At 35.9% G+C, this 17,533-nt stretch overlaps 1 protein-coding gene across 1 annotated transcript in view; it reads left to right on the plus strand.

The window, feature by feature from the left end:
* b4galt2 (UDP-Gal:betaGlcNAc beta 1,4- galactosyltransferase, polypeptide 2) overlaps nt 1-17,533 on the plus strand; it is a 133,880-nt gene that overhangs the window by 93,872 nt on the left and 22,475 nt on the right. Inside the window, 3 exon segments of the mRNA XM_032565226.1 lie at nt 2,350-2,445; nt 2,447-2,538; nt 10,295-10,417. Of these exon segments, the coding sequence (XP_032421117.1) occupies nt 2,350-2,445; nt 2,447-2,538; nt 10,295-10,417 (311 nt within the window).

Below are 17,533 nucleotides of genomic sequence, written 5' to 3' on the forward strand. Positions count from 1 at the left end.
TGCTGTAAAATCTCAGGTATTAGAAGGCTTACAAGAAGGATTAGCCATTGTACTTGATTCACAGTCATTCTGAACTGGTAATGTATGCATGGAGTCAATTGCATCTTCCCAAAGCAAAAGAAAAGTGTATTTTAACAGGGCTGAGGACGTACATCAGTCATTTTAAAGTGTCTTGTTTCAGTCTCCCTTTATGGTTGAAGAATATTTTACTGCAGTAAAACGTATGGCACTCTGTTATTGCTCATTTCACCACAGTTTGAGCTGAAACCTTTTGGGGTTCTTGTCTGCAGCCTTTGCAGCTCTAGAGACTGAAATTGTGTTGCTCTACCTTAAAACCCAAATAAAATACCCTGAAGTAGATTCTCACCATGACACAATGTTACTTGAGTAAAAGACAAACTGACTGCAGTTTATTTTCTTCTGTCTATATCTTGATTTTGCAGCTGGTCAGGTTGAGACTATCTTGTTGACACTAAAATTAAATCATTGTGCTCCTTCTGCTTCTTTTTATGTAAAATGCAAATTATGTTGTTGACCCATTTCGGATTGTCGTTTAGGACCTGCTGTCTTCTTTGGGGGGAGGGGAAACCTTTTCTTATTGCTTTTTATATTTTCTCTTTCCATATATATATATATATATATATATATATATATATATATATATACATCTAAACCATTGCCTCTTTTGAAATCTCCTTTTTTCTGAGTCTCTGAGCACAACTACTGAAAGAAGAGTTACAGTGATAACTTTCTCTGTCTTTTTCTTTGTAGTTGTCTAGGAATGTAGCAAAAATTCAAAGCATGTTTGAGCACAATAGACGGCTTGCGCTGTAACTTCATTCTTTGCTTGACCTTCCCTCTGTTTGACAAAGAGCTAGACTTCACCAACCTTAGTGAAAGGACTCACTAAGAGAGATATACAATACCTTTTCCATTATTAAATTTATAACTGTGCGATATATTAACCTTGACTGTCCTGACACTTCTCTGCTGTCAGACCAGAATTCATTTATCTTCACCAAAGTCTTGAACTTGGGATGCACTGAAAAATACTGATACACTTCACTGGGGCAGGCAGTTCTCTTAGAGTCAATGAACACATCAATTCATACTGCATGTAGCAATAAATACTGTACAGACCAGCACAGCAGACACTAAATACTGTTGTTTATTGATGATGTGTTGCATTAAATTGCATCTGTGTGCTTGGAGTTGACGGAAATTAGCATTAAAGCATAGGTAAGGAAATCCAAGCAGGATACTTGCTGAGAAAGTGATGAAGATAACATTTCTTGGTTTAATGTGGCTAAGCTCACTAAAATGAGAAGAGAGCTAGATCCACTGCAGGGCTCCTAGGTCCCACATTCTGGAAACAACCAAGCACCCCTAAAGTGAAATGGAAAATAATTTATTACTCCAATACCAAAATAACTTAAGTTAGTTCTTGTTTTTTTTTTTTTTTTTGCTGTTTTTTTTCTTTATCCAGGCCTGACCTTTCAAAACTCATAATTTTTCTTCCCCATCTATGACAGAGCAGGATATGTACGGAAGGCCAGAGTCCAGCACTATGGCTAGCTCCTCATCTGCCCAAAATGAATAAGAATCTGTCTCTTTTCAAAAATAATTGATGCAAACATTTCCTTTTGTATAACAAAAAGATAATCTTTTATTATGTATGCTATTTGCTCTAACATCAACTGAATTTAAAGATTTTTGGTAAACAAACTAATTTCAAAGTATATTTTCCTTTTTGAAAAAGGTATCCTTAAGTGACTCCTGTTCTAAGTAAAAAATGAAATTAATCTGAACTTCAAGGGGTTCAGGGAATGCTACTAATATAAATGGGGGAGAAATGCTGCTTTGTGGAGTTCATCAAGGGTTTGTATTTGGTCCAGTATTTCAGTATATTTTTCCTAGGTTTGATCCTGTTGAACCATGGGATGTAGTTTCATAATAGTTAAAAAGGTTACATTAGTATTTACCTGCTACTGAAATATAATTCATATTCTTTAAAGCAAAATAACAATTCTTAGATCCAGCTGTGTCTTGCATTTTAAAGGTTACCAAAAACCATATAAAAATAATGTCAGTGGTATTGAATTTTTTCTATCACAAATATCACATATACTAATTCTCAATTGAGGGACTCCAGTACCGCACAAATAACCTTAAGCACATCCACCCATTATTTGCATCAGTTTAATCTCACACTGTTCTTGTTTGGGTGACTCAGGTAGCTATTATGAATCTATGTTGCTGCTGGGATACATTAGTAAAAGATAAAGAAATTATACACATCTCCATTGTGCTTGTTTATGTTTAAACACAAAATTTTGATTTCTTTTCCAGCTGGGTGAAGACACATTCAATCGGGCAAAGTTGCTGAATGTTGGCTACACGGAGGCTCTAAAGGACGCCGAGTATGACTGTTTCATCTTCAGTGACTGTGGATCTGATCCCTATGGACGACCGGAACCTGTATCACTGTTATGACCAGCCCAGGCACTTTGCCATTGCAATGGACAAGTTTGGCTTCAGGTAAGCTGATCATTGCAAAGTGTGTTCTGCTTTTGGTAAATCCAGACAGGCACAGATATATAATAACAGTGTTTACAGATACCATGAAAAACAAAACTGCATAACATGAGCCAACATAGCAACAGTTTGCCACTAAAACGTATGTTATTTATGTTCTTGATGCCTTTGTGGTATTCCAAATCATGAAATTATCCAAATTACTAAATTTGTAAATAGATTGTGACTAAATTATTCAAAAAGGTTACTGCTTTCCAATTCAGTCAAAAACTAATAAACCATTACTTCCTCAAAGTTTTGACTTTTGCATTTTGAAATGGTTATTTGGAATACATACCAAGTTTATCAATTTCTCTAAACTAATTCATAATTAATTTGGAGCTGATTGACCTCACCAACAAAACTCTTCAATATAATCCTTGGTTTTTAAGCATATAAAAACCAAGGAATGGTTTTTATATGCCTTCATCATTTCTTTTTAAATTATGGATATTTCTAAACAACAATTAAAACTGAAATATTTAGCTAATATTTTCCTAATAATCAGGTGGTGCGCTGACTTGGTCATTCTGATCTAAATGACTAATTTTATTAATAATTGTCCTAGGCAATTATTCATAGCCAAAGATAGACTCCTACTGACTACACTTGTTTTTGATTCCTGCATTAATTCTAGCTGAGTTTTCTGTTTTGTGTTTTCAGGTTCAGATCCAGGGACATTCTGATATCTGTCATTAATCCTTTCAAATGGAAGACCTAAAGATACTGATGTATTAAGTACAAATCATTTGAAAGTCAGGAAATTAAAAATACCTATCACATAACACATAGGATTAAATGCAGTTGAGTCTTTTAAGTTGTTCATAATTAAGCTTTAACTACAACTAGATCATCTTTTTGCTAGCAAAGTCTTCCAGGAGGTCTTCTAAAGGCAATGATGAGAAAGAAATATGCAAATTTTTAAGATCTTTAAGTTCAGAGAAACCACAGCAGTTCCCAAGCCCTCAATGATTGGGTCTTGTTTTATCTTCTGGCATAATGACACCACACCTAACCTCAATTATCTAAACGCACCAAGAGTATTGATGAATAGTCCAAACATGGTCAAGCAAAGGCAACCTCACCACATAGTAGCTTTCAGTGCTCCAGAGCTGTCCAGCTAAAAAATCCTCTAGGGCTGCAGTGCTTTCAATGTACTGTAGAGCTTCAATAAGCTAATGCTATCTGGCAATAAAAACAATGCCAGGTGGTAAGCAGAACGATAGCTGACATTTCCTGTTAGCAATTAATCAGTAAGCACTCAAAATAGTTTTATTCAAGCTTTTGGCTCCTCGATAACAAATGGCTGCAAGTGTTGAGCCTGAAGGTTCTTGAGTGGAAGGGCTCAAAACGGATGCAGGTGATTGTCAGCTGAAAAATAAACAGTTGTAGGATAAATTTTCTGCTCTGATCTTCAGTTTGTTTTCAAGCTGTAAAATATTAGACTTGTTTTCTTTTTTTCAAAATCTTAACAGATTTAGTGAATGATATGAAAATTGGTAATAGCAGCGAATGTGAGCTCATGTTAAGGACTTTTTCATATGTTTTCATAAAAGAAACAAAATCTCTTTAAACAAACTGCAACATACAAATCACTTCTTTTGAAGGGTTCCTAAAGTATTGCATCTTATAGAAACTTTTTAATTAACATTAGTATGAATATTACGTTGCAGTTGTTTTTAAACATGTTTAAAAGCTTTCTGGGTAAATGTGGCATGAGTGTATTGCAGAGCACATCTAAACAAGATAACACAAGCTGGTTAAAATCAGCACTTGTCATAAAAACTACAGGGGTAAAACTTCAATTTAAAACACTCTTTGGCGCTTAGTTATATCAAATCAATAGTTTTTTTTACAGAATGCGAGTAATTTTTTTCATTAAAAAAAAGGCAAGAAATAAAGTAGAACCTTTGAATATAAATTCAATTTATTTGATCAAAAATAGATTCTATGTGAAATCATTGCTATAGTGATTGTATGATCAGATATTAATGAAACAATGAGTTATAAAGACACCAAACTAATTTTTTGTGGGATACCTACCTGTTGTTGTGGACTCTTCTGAATTGAGATCATTAGATGTTTGTTGTTGGAAAAAAAAGTATAAAACATATTTGCTCTCCATACAACACAAAACTTAAATTTCAGCCACACCGGTATCATGGCACATTTCTGTCTATAGCGATACTGCAGCACTCTCACTGCTGTCTCTATGCTTGCAATTAAAAATAAATTGGTTCTTGGCCCTTTCTCTCACCCAGCATTTCAGACAGTAGACAGAATTGGATCATTCATGTTAGTGCCAGGTGTGCACAGGGCCATTGGCAGAAGGCAGTCCTCCTCATCCCTGTGATTTCAAAGTCATGTCTCAAGTTCGACTGAAATTAGTATTTTTTTCATAAAATGCACATCATAAATAACAGCATCATCTGGGTCTAATGTAATACATGAACACAACTGTTAGCATGAGCTGAAATATGCAGGAGTTTTAAAGAAAATTTATTAAAGTAGATTAATAAGTACATTTTTAATTTAGGAATTAATCAAGCACTTTATTTTGTATGAAGGACTTAATTAAAACCTGTTAATTCTTGTGTAAATGTTAATGTTATCCACTTACTTTCTACATACTGCACTCAGTGTGGCTTATACAGGGGGAATTTAAGGTTGTTACTCTAATAACCTTTCAAAAATGTTCCAAGGTATGTTATAAATTACATCTTGAGTGAAGCAGTAAAACACTGAGGCTAGTGACAAACAAAGCCCAGTTTGCTGCAGGCTCTGTGCAGACTGGCAGATACGGTAGCCAAATGTGTGTGCAGAAAAATAAATTTCTAGGACATTCATGTTTCATTCATATTCTGAAAAAGTCATAGTCAGTCTTGTTTGTACGTAGAGCTTTCACTGTAGTTCTTCTTTAAATAAGACAAATATCTAATTTCTGTACTGTCAAAATGTGTCTCTTTCAACATAAGTGACAAAGACCTAAACTTGTGATCAATGTCCAAATATTTCTGCCCTCACTTCAAGTGCCTATACATGAGATTAAATGTTAACAGTTGTAGTTTAAAAGGAACCTGATCTGTTCCGACTTTAATGTTACTTCGGGACCAAATCTTTCAAAGCTAAGAGGCTAATTTAAAAATTGCTGAAGCCTGAGGGTACTTTAATGCCTCTGCAATTTATAATGCTTTTAATATGACCTTTAAAATGCAGCTGCACTGTCAAATTAATCTCAAACCATTACTTACAGCACACTGGAAGAGAGGAAATCAACAGACATGAACGGCTTTAGGACTTTATTATTTGTGTGACATAGACAATCAAGAGACCTGGAGCTGTGACTGACCACCACTTTGTCTGACATGTGGTCAAAGCTGGAAGACGTGGCAGATTTCTGCTAAAAGGGAAATTCGTTTTAAGAAAAGAGAATCCTTCTGTTCATCTTTATGACTTTTGGATCAATGACATTATGGTTTACTTCTTTAATTAATAATTAAGAGTTAAATGCATTAACTGATCAGATTATTCAGTCTATTTCTATCATCTTGACAGGAAACATGTTTTTAAACATATCAAAACTTTAAACATTTTTTGTGCAAAAAAGTCTTTATAAGTAGTTTTGACATCGTCGAGGTCTTTTCACCAGTTTTTATTGACGTTTTGGGTTAAAAATCTGTGGCCTGTGCCAACTGTGGTTTTGAACATGCATTTATCATCTTCATCCTGTTGTAAAAACTATCCTTATTTTCCCACTTGTAGCCTTCAAACAGATGGTGTGATGTTTACTTTCAGTACAAGCTGTGTATGCTCCACTGGTCTTTCAAAAGAAGTTATTTTTTATTCCCACTGTTCAGCCTGATTTACTTCTGAAATTCACCAGACTTCTTTTAAAGGTCTTTTAATGCTTTTAAACTGGTCCCCAGGTCCTGGACCAAAACATGCAGAATCAAGGCTGAAAGTATCTGAAGAACATTTCTGGGCTCAACTTCTGGCTTATTTATCAAAGATGTCTGATCCAATGGGGAGATTTTCGATCACACTTTTCTTATAAATAAGCAATTAATATAAAAAGGTTTTAACAAATCTTTACACTTCTTAAGCTAGAGCTTGCATTACATATATTTTTTTCATTTTTATATTTTCTCACTCTCTTTCCTCCTGTTCCCCTCAACATGTGTTCTGTTGAACACACCTGCTCACATTCCTCCTGACCATATTGTTGCTCACAGAACTTGAGACATACGCTCTCATTAGTTTCTGCCTGTCATTTCTCAACAAGAAGCTGTCACACGTTTGACAACATAGAGTGTACACACATGTAGGTGTACACACACATACGCAAAGCCCTCTGGTTAGACTCCAGGCGCCTGTCATGACACCCCCCACTGACGTCCGTCCCACTCCACTAGCCTCGTGACTTTTGACAAGAAGTAAAAACGCTTGTCTTCCTTTTTTAGTCGGCCGTGTTTTCAAGCACACACGCATACACACACTCCATACTCAGTACATATCCCTGTTTATTCATCAGTTTGAAAATTAATTCACCTCATTAATTCACTATTCATACATGTGAGAACTCATCATTAGAAGCTTCCTAGCATTCACTCTAACAAGGCAAGTTGTTTTATAAACAATATGCTGAGAAACTGCTTCGGAAGCCTCTTCAGAGTGTTTTTATTTTTTATTTTGTATTTTACATTGAGTCAATTCATACCACGATTGGATTAAAGGGATATGGATTATCCTGTTACAGTTAAAAGTCACCCATAAATTATCCACTTAAAGTCTGAAAATGACAAGAAACATAAAAGATCAGATTGCCAGACAGACATAAATGCCTTATTTAAATGTAAATTGTGTTAGGTGAATCTGCACATAAAAAGAAAACTCACAGTTCCATCACTTTGATATGGAGTTTCCCTGAAAAAGGTTTTTTAAAGTAGTGGTGCAATGGAGCAGCTGCTGGAGATATTATCTCACAGAAACAGTCATTGCTTCAAATCCCAGCCAGAGCTGCTCTGGGTGGAGTTTGCACATTCTTCCTCCATTAGGATTTGTATCAATTCTTAGACTTTCACCATCTGCCCAAAACCAGGCATTTTAGGTGGAGATCTTGGCTGCAGGATGCAAGAGAAACAGAAAATCGCAATATAAGTAAATATTATAATAACAACATGTCAGGCTACATTTTCTCTACTCCAAGTCAGTAACACATAAATCTGGAGTGTAATGAAAGTCCATCCAGCTGGCTAAATACATATTTGGAAGCAAAGCTCGAATGCCTGACCCTTGGAAAATATTTGTACATTTTGTATTCAAATAGTCCTTTGAAACTGAAGTTTTGCACATTTGGCCATTCACAGCTTCAGAAGAGATGTGATGACAAAAAAAATCATCCTTTGGCATGAATGGGATGGTTTTCTGACTTGACCAGTCATGACTGGTGATAGGTTGGCTGGAAACTCAAAAACCCATCCTTTTTGCACCTTAATAAACTGGGCCATGCTAACCACAACACTCTTGATACTGTTTGAAGAAGGCTAATTTCAGCATGAGTGAAGTACTTGTCTTTTCTGTTGAGGCATGTCTGCTGTTGATTGAGTTTGCTACAACAGAGAGCAGGATTTTGGCAGGTGCTGGTCAGTTCACTCCTTTGCAATATTATACTTTGCCAGTTTTGTCCTTTTGTACCCAATATTTAACACAACAAAAAGAAACTGTCTGCCACAGGATATCAGTCCATGCACACCTCCGGGATGTTTGGGTGAACCGCTGAAGGGAGTACTTTACCCTAAGGGAACTTTAACATTCAAACGGGGATTGATGTTTACGTTTAAGTTAATAATGTTGCTATTTGATCTTGCTATTTGATCCATCCATCAATTGTCTATACATGCTTATCCTGGAAGCATCGTGGGGGGCTGCTTCCTATCTCTAGCAAGTATTGGGCACAAGGTGAAATACATTCCGAGCAGGTCGCCAATCAGTCATAATAATCATTCTAATCCCTATTATAAGATGGTCTGATTTTTAGGGGGTTTTTTGGCCTCTAGATTGACCTTCGGTGTGGGTTCATGGTTGCCTACATCTCTGTGCTGTCCTGTGACAGACTGGAAAACTCACCTCTCACCCATAAAATAAGCACCTGCCCTCCCATGATGCTGCAGTGATTTAGAAGATATAGTGAATGTCTGCTAAACGGGTTTCCTGAAAGTCTAATCATTGTAGTGGAGGTCCTGGGTTAAATCCAAAGCAAGGCTGTACTGTGCAGAGTTTGGATGTTCTTTTCTTGTCTGTGTAAGATTTTTCTCCTGCTGCTGTTAGGTTAATGGCACCTCCTAAATCTCCCATAGTTGTGAGTCTGTGTGTGAATAGCTGGTCATTTTGTACCATAGTAGATTGATCATTTTACTTTACCTGACATGGTATGACAGATATCTGCCTCGGGACATTTTGAACTGACCATGCATCAATTCATACTTCCCTGGGGGCCTCTTTAACCATTAAAAATGTAATATTAAAACCTGCTCATAGCCTACTGTATGGAAAAATGGTTATATGACTACCGTAAAAATACAGTATATATCAGCAGGAGGTTGATTATTAATTCATTTAGGTTTGGTGATCAAGCATTGCAATAGTTCATACTTAATTAGTTTCTACTGGCTCAAATTGTAATAAGAACTAAAATAATAGTACAAGGTGATACAGAGTTAAACTAGAATTAAATTAAATCTGAAATTTGAGTTATGTATGATTACAGCTCAAGGAAATATGTTTCTACCAAGAGAGATAAAGTGTGTTGTACTAGTTCAGGGACATATTTGTCAGTTTTTGTTGTCATGCTTTTTGGGTATTAAATTGATGTAGAGAGGCACTAAATGGCAATGGGTACAAATTAGAGGTACGAATTGAAAAAGGAGTAAATTGACCTGTAGTTCCATTAGCAGCTGGAACCAGGCACCTGCAGCCTCTACAACACTAATTAATTATGAATAAAAGATAAGTTAATGGATGGCTGGGTTCTTTGAGAAGCAGAAGATAAAATGCCTAACCTGTTCAAAGCATTGAGTCTTAATGTATGTCAGATATTTTGACTCTTTTACTTTCATGCTGATTTAAGTTTTATTTGAGCAAATGAATATTGTAGTTTTAGCTGATGCATGGAGTGGTATGGTGCATGTCGGTAAGTTGTGACTAAGTCACATTTGCCAAACAACAGCATGAACAACAGCTGAGATGAAAAGCAAGTAAGAAAGAATCAAATAATTATCATGGGTTATAAATGTCTATAAATATAAATTAACAACAATGCTTTCTGGTGCAACTTTTTCAAAAATTTGCTCTATTTTATGTCTGTTTCTTGTCAAATCATTATGATGTTTTAAATAAACTGATCTACAATAAGATCTTCCCCAGGCTGAACATAAAAATGTCAGAAGTTGTATTTTCTACTGAAATTCTTAGTTCTCTGAGGACATCTTCTCACGCCTCAAAGCAGAATAAAATCCTGTTTTGATTCAGCAGAAAAGTGGTGCTACCAATCCTCCAAATGAATGTTTTTGCTTGTTTACAGAATTCATTTTCAGAAAATTGTTTATTTAGAATAAATATGTAGATTTGAAATGTTTCTTCATGTTGTCTGGACTCATCTACTACTTCTCTTAACTTCCTCTCACCTTTTCTGCTTCCCATGTCTTTCCTCCCTGTTCTGCAGGTTGCCCTATGCTGGCTATTTTGGAGGAGTTTCGGGGCTCAGTAAAAAGCAGTTTCTAAAAATCAATGGCTTTCCAAACGAGTACTGGGGCTGGGGAGGAGAGGATGACGACATCTATAACCGGTAAGTGAGGAGGATTGAAGGGAAAGTTGATGAGTCTGTTTCCAATTCACTTTTTACAAAAATGGGCCAAAAAAGTGACATTTTGCCATGCTTTTGATTCCTTTTTTCAGTTTGTAGAAATTAGTCAGAATTTTGCTTCCTACTTTAGCCCTTAAAACCTGATACAAGCAATAATTTTGAGCTTCCAGCAGAGGCCAAACAAATAAATATAAGCTTTGATACAGATTTTTTTTTTAGAAAAGTATAAAGATGTGTTGGAACTGTCAAGATTAATTTTCATTATCTTTTAAGAACAGCGTAAGACTACCTACAGCAGCCCAAGCCGTCACAAATACATGCACTGTCATCCATTTCTCCTTATTTCTGCTATCTCTGTAGAAAATTGGACACATCAGCTAAAAGCGACACGTGAGTTCTTCATTTAGATGATTTATTACAACTGTTCAGAGAAGGAGAATGATTATTTCATAAATTAACCTTTTGAAGTGCTTCAGTCAGCTTTTCATGTCAAGCTGAAGTTCACTAATTATGTTGCAGTGGGTGTTGGCTGGAGTCAAATCCGAGAGGGCATTAGTTGTTTGACAGGTTGACAGGAAGATAAGTTGGGTCTGCCTGGTTGCATTCAGGCATTTAGATGATAATTAGTTTGAATCATCTTGGATGCATGATTCTCTTGTACTTGGTTCTGTTTAATTACCTGGTTAACTGATGATATTATGAGTAACTCAGCATCTGTGGGGCTGGATGCTTCGTTTGAAGTTAAAAACTGTACAGATATGTACTTGCAGTTTTACATATTTCCTGATATGTGATTCCATAAGCCCCCCTCACTCAACTGAAAAATGTCACTTGGGTGTTTCTTTACAGCTCGTCAAAGTCAGCTTCAAAGAAAAAATGATGTCAGTTACATTTGCATTCAGCAAACTCGGCTCAAGTGTACTAATTATAAAGACGCACAGCTTAAGACAGCAGGACGCCTCTCCACAGATTCAGTGCCACCTACATCTTCATTGTATCTATATTCTGTATGCGCTGTTTTCCTCTTCTGCTGTATGGCATATGGGCGTGTGTGTGTGTGTGTGTGTGTGTTGCCCTCACAGTGTGAGGCTTATCTTTTCCACTCAGAGTTACTATGTTGGAAGAAAACTGAAATAGAGCATTTGAGAAAGGCACTGTTTGACTGTGTGAAGCAAAATGGTGTTCAGAAGATTACAGTTGTTTTTTCTGATTCTGGTAAGATGTGATAAAAAGAGATCCATGGTTGCCGTGTGAGAGGGTTGTGTGTGCTCAGATGTCTGCAATAATGTGCCAGACTGATGACAGATAGAGTTAAACCACTAAGTTTTTATTGGAGGAAAACAAACACTCAGCTATTAGATGCTGTAGATTTCCCCAGAGATATTTCCCTGCACTTCAACTGGGCTATTTTAGCCACTCTGATATATGAGATAATGTGGGAGAAAGATAAAAACATTTAGTGAACAAATGTAAACTTTCTAACATTGTGTTTCATAATCAAGACATAGCTAATTGTCTGTCTTTAGTTAACATAAAATCAACTGGCAACATTTCTAAAGTTTATTTTATTTCACACTAATAAAGTTCTCGAATTACAGAGGAGAAAAAGGCCTGTGTTACAGATCCTCCATCTACTTAACAGTGCATAAAGTTCCCTTACATATTTTCATAATTTGTTTCACAACAGATTCAACTGGATTGTTTAGTCTTTATGTAATCTGCCTAAAGCATATAGTCCAATTAACCCACTTGAGTGGTATGTTCTCTATTCTTACCCGTTTTGAAGAAAGGCTAAGAGAAACAGGGTTCTGCTGTGTGATGTTTATACACCAGACAGACAGGAAGTCAGAAATTACCAAATAAAAGTCCCTAGAGTTTTTTAACAACTGTAAAAATCAACAAATAAATATATTTTTAAAAATGCCTGCATAACATTGTTTTAAAATAAACTGTTAATAACAGACTGATGAGTTCTGTACATTTTGGGGTCTTATAGTTTGTTTGTTTTTTCAGTTTTTTTCTTGATAAATATTCAGGTTTAAAGGCTGGTCATTTTTATGTTTCTCTTTTTTTACAGTTTTTTCCTCAACTTTACTTTCAAATTTATAAATATGAAAGATGACCATAATGTTTTCTACAACCTTATGAACTTCCACTTTAGAGCAGAGGTTTCACTGTTGCTTTGTAAAAAGATATTTCTTTCGTGTCTCAAATTTACAGATTTACAGATAATATGTAGCATTATCTGTAAATACTTTAATCTCCCATTAGAAATACTTATAACATTGTCTGTTTTATTTTGTAGGCTTGAAGTAAAGAACCACTGGCATAAAGTTTTTGTTTTTATTTTGTACAATGCATGTAAAATGAAAACAGAAAAAGCTAAACTGGATATTAAAGCTTAGAAAATATTAGTTATTTGTTTTTCAAAATGCAAGAAACTGTAGAAAAATTAATTTATGCTTTATTTTTAATTTATATTTGCAGCCATGAGCTCACCCTGACAGGTCTGAAAAATCTCGCAGAGTGCAGTGGAGCTAAACAAACTGTCTTGCAGGGCTGAGTAGAATAGAAATAGGTTTTTGTTCATTTTTCTAAGTTACAGGCAGTTCTCTCTGTTATGCACATTTATCTTTTTCTATAAAAGTCACGAACTCAATCTCAGTATAAGAACCACCACAATAAATAAGAGAACAGAGTTCAGAACAAAGGTTATGCAGGGCTTTATTTGTAAACCCCCACTATCCACCATCCAGTCTTTTTTGTTGTTGTTGTTGTTGTTTTTGAATCAGTTAAGTAGAAATGCCCTTGAAAAAAATACACCCTGGGATGAGCTGTTAAGGAGAGTGAGGCTGCGTTTTTATAGCTAACACTAAAACCAAGCAGGACCAAAAATCTCTGGTGGTGATTTTTGTCTGGGTTGGGGTACCAGTTGAAAGTATTACCAACCTCTCTTGAACCTGCCTATTTCTAGTACCTCCCATCACTATCACTGCTGAAATACCTTAGTTTGTATCTGAAGAACCTTCATGATATGTCATATCACAGATGGTGAGGCCCCCTTTAGGAAGGTAACTAACAATTACAAGATGTTCTATTTAAATTACAATACTTGAAATATTTCAGTTATTTAAATAATTCATATATTCATTTTTAGTTAATTTATAATTCCTTTTAGTGCATTTAGTAGCAGACAGGTGGATGATAATATAAATTTAATTTGTGATAAATAGAGATGGGATTTATGAAGTGAAATGGAAGTTGCGGATCTGTTCCTCTATTAAAATCCATTTGAAACCCTGGCTGTATAGAATAGGTCTATATTCATTTATTTTTAGCTTGGGTAATCAGGACCTACATGTTAGATGGTTGCAAATAATTTGTTGACCTGCATATATTGATATTGTTTTGGAAAATATTGTCCTTTATTTTACTGTTTTTATCATAGGGAGACGGTATCCATAAGCTGCTGCGTGTTCTGTGGCTCAAAATTATAATTTTTTTTTTTCTTTTTTGACACCAAGTCAGGCTTTGGTTTGCCTGGTTTCTTGATTTTGTACCTTTAACATGACAGCCATGCAGGTCCCATGGTCTTGATTAGTATCAGCAGAGCAATTTTTGCTCTTGTCCTCTCAGGGATTCCTACCCCCACCACTATTTATGACATGTTACAAATAAGAATAAGATCTCGATTCACAAGATTCTAATTTGAGTGAAACTCCTTCACAGAAATATAAACAAGGTCAATCTGCTTTAGAGCATATTTTGCTTGGAGGCTGTCTTGGTATTAGAAAAGAATGGCTTGTATATATATATATATATATGCTCTTGCATAACTGACCATTGTTACACATTTAATGCTGCAACCCCTAAAAAAGGTCTCACAAGGAGTAAAGTGAGTGATATCCTGAAGAAAAGCTTATTTGTAGAAATAATTTGAAATTCAAGGGTGAAGACAATGCCAAATGTGGTAGGGTGCAGAGAGGAAGAATATCCAAGGTAAACTAATTAAATATCCAGCAGACAGAGTCTCACTGGATTTAGTAAAAATAGCTGTAAGACAGGAGCAAAGAGATGGAGAAATAAAAGAGCCGTGTTAGAATGCACAGTGGCAAAGGAGTGTGCTCTGGTTTTCGCTCAGCTTGAATTAGAAGACATAGTTCATGAGTTTGAATCAAGCAAGCGGCTGATGTGTCCACCAGCCTCCATCTGTTCTCTCTTTGAAGGCAGCTCTGAAAAAGGAGCATCAACTAAACCACTAAATTGCTTTTTTTATACACTTCCTGCTTTCACCTTCAGCACCTTCCCCCCCTCTCGGTTAGTACTTCTCTCCAGCCCAGCAGCCATCCATCTCTTCACATCTTGTTTGCTTGCTTCCCTCCAGCAATTTCCTTTTTTGTGCTGGTTTTGATGCGTCAGACTGAAATGGGTCCTGCCAGCTTCATCTCAGCCTAGAGGAGAGCTGTCCCGGCTGCATGGGGTGGGCTTCACATAGGATATGTGCCACTCCCCCAGCCAGACCTCAACCAAATGTTGGATGATTTCACCGATAAGGACAAAGTCTGAGCACGCAGCTAAAGCATTGGACAGCTACCAACCACCTTCTGCCACTCTTATCGCTGACCTTTACCCTTTGGCTCAGTAAACCTCCCAGCTGTGACTTTTAACTGTGCTTGAGCCAGCATCTTACAGACATGCAGTCACAGCAGTGAGCACTTCTCTGAAGCCTCAACAATGGTATTTTTAGAGCAACCCTTTGAACGTGTCAAGCCTTTGATAAGTTTAGTCACAAATCAGGGTCAGGTCAGCTGAACAAGAAATGAGAAGTGTTTGAAATCTCACTTTTTACTTTTGTTTTTATTTTTAGAATATTTTTCCCTTTCTGTCAAGGAGCTGAAAAGGAAAGAAAGGCTTGTAACAAAGCTTCAGGAAAATGATAATAAATGATGGATATCAAAAAAGTACTTTTATTGTGTTTTACTAAACTTAGCCTTGGGTTAACAAATAGAGAATAATAAAACCAGTGTACCTTTTTAAATTCAGAGTGACAATTTAGATGCAGCTAATTATGTATTTGACCCAATAAAGCAGCTGGAGAGCAGATCAAATTTTGTCTTCCACTTATGATGACATCACAACATCACATGTTGGGCAGTTTTTAACTTTAATCTTAAATGTGATGTTTTCATTAGCTGTAAGTAGAAAATCTAAATACTTACCAGGAATAAAGGCTTAAAAACATATGTATATGTGTAATAAAAATTGTGCATTTCCCTTCATGAATTGAGTTAGTAAAATAAGTGAACCTGCACTGACTTTTTTGCATACTCTTTGATTAAAATGTTGTTAAACCAGCATTGAATCCCATCATTCCTTATTTTTCTGCAGTCAATTATAGAGAATCTGATTATTGAGAAATAAAGTTCTGCTCTCTTGAGGGATTTTCTCATAGGTACAGTTTGCAGAGAGGTTAAAAAGAGCATTAAAAGGATTTGATGTATAAAGGTATCAGTCAGGGAAATGGCACAAAAGGATCCGCAGCATTTGTGTTCACAGACAGTTGTCAGTAATTGCAGAAGAAAATGGAACCACTACATCTGAAGGCGTAAACATATTCTGCAAGAACAGATAGACTTGATCTTTTACCCAACATGGCAGGAATAAGAGCAAGAAAAATATTAGGCTTGTCAAACTAAATTATATCTAATGGATATCTAATGAACTTAAAAAAAATCAAAGCGTAGATTTTTCAAATCACCCTTACATTATTTTATTGGAATTGATAGAGATACTAAATAGCATTGATGATTATGTTAAAGAAAATATTTTTTTATGAATTAACAACTGAATGAAAGGACTCCAGTGATTGTTTGGATTTTTCTGTTTGAGAGTATGCAGCTGCAGTAAAATATCTTTGCATCAATAACAGGTAGGGTGTGTAATTTATTTTCTTAAAAATTACAATTTAATGGTCATCTGACAGAAATAATGAAATAGTGTGAAAGATAGGAACAAAACAGGGGCTAATTGATGCAGCTGTGTCATGACAGATTTTCTTGATGTTTCTTTAAACAGACAGCTCTGAAGCAAGGATGTCTGATTTTGTTAAACATCTGTCATCTTGACTTGTTTCAGGCCTCACATACTCTGCTTGTGTCCCTAAAAGTAGAGTAGAGAAATCTAAATCTGTATTTAAATCATAGGCTGATAATTCCTCTGTAGGTTAAACAAACTATAGCCAGTAGTAAAGACAGAAAAGTGCAGAAAGAGCTTGTTTTCTGAGCGTACGGAAATAAAAGCATCCTCGAGCGTCAGCACGAAGAAGAAACATTTCCTCCCTTGCTCTTTAGATAAGCAGCAGGCACTCACATTTTCTTTTTACTGTCGAGGAACAAAAGACAGCTTGACTATCTTGAGGACGCTGCGTAATAAAGTTGAATCAGTGTGCGGAGGAGACAAACTGACAAAATGAAGCCGCAGAGGACCGAAACAGCAACATCAGTGTGTGGTGATCTAAGTTTGAGGCATCATGCAGTTCATATCAAAATTTGTTTGTACAAATGTCCATCTGACCTTCTGTGAGCTTCATTGAATTGAAAAGGTTACATCTTAAAAGTCATCAGAGTGTGAAGTTGCTCCCACAGAATCTGTTTCTGTCTCGGCAACTGGTCCCAGAATCCCAAAGCCACAACCAACCAGAGAGACGGTTTTTATTACAACCTGGATGTCAGTTTAGAGACACACACACGTACACACACCCCAGCAGTTAAACTTAGATTGTTCCAAAAATTTCAAGTAGTGTTGGAAAAAAAAAATCTACACTAAATTATTGAATTAAAAATGCAGCTACTCTGCATCTTAATAGACCGAAAACTTTCTTTTAGCCTCAAGCTAGTTTCGCTTTTGAATAAAGTACAATAAACGCTTGTAGGTGTGTAAGGACTCCTAAGATGTACTTAGTAAATGAGATCATTCCTTTAAATTTAATCAGAAGTAGGAGAAAATTGAGCCCTAACTTGGAAAACAAACTTTTAATATCCTGCTGCTGTGTCTGCAGAATCAATCAGCAATGTTTGGAAAATTACTTATTACTTTAGT

This window comes from Xiphophorus hellerii, chromosome 6 (genome assembly GCF_003331165.1).
Source record: "Xiphophorus hellerii strain 12219 chromosome 6, Xiphophorus_hellerii-4.1, whole genome shotgun sequence".
In the NCBI taxonomy this organism is placed as follows: Eukaryota; Metazoa; Chordata; class Actinopteri; order Cyprinodontiformes; family Poeciliidae; genus Xiphophorus; species Xiphophorus hellerii.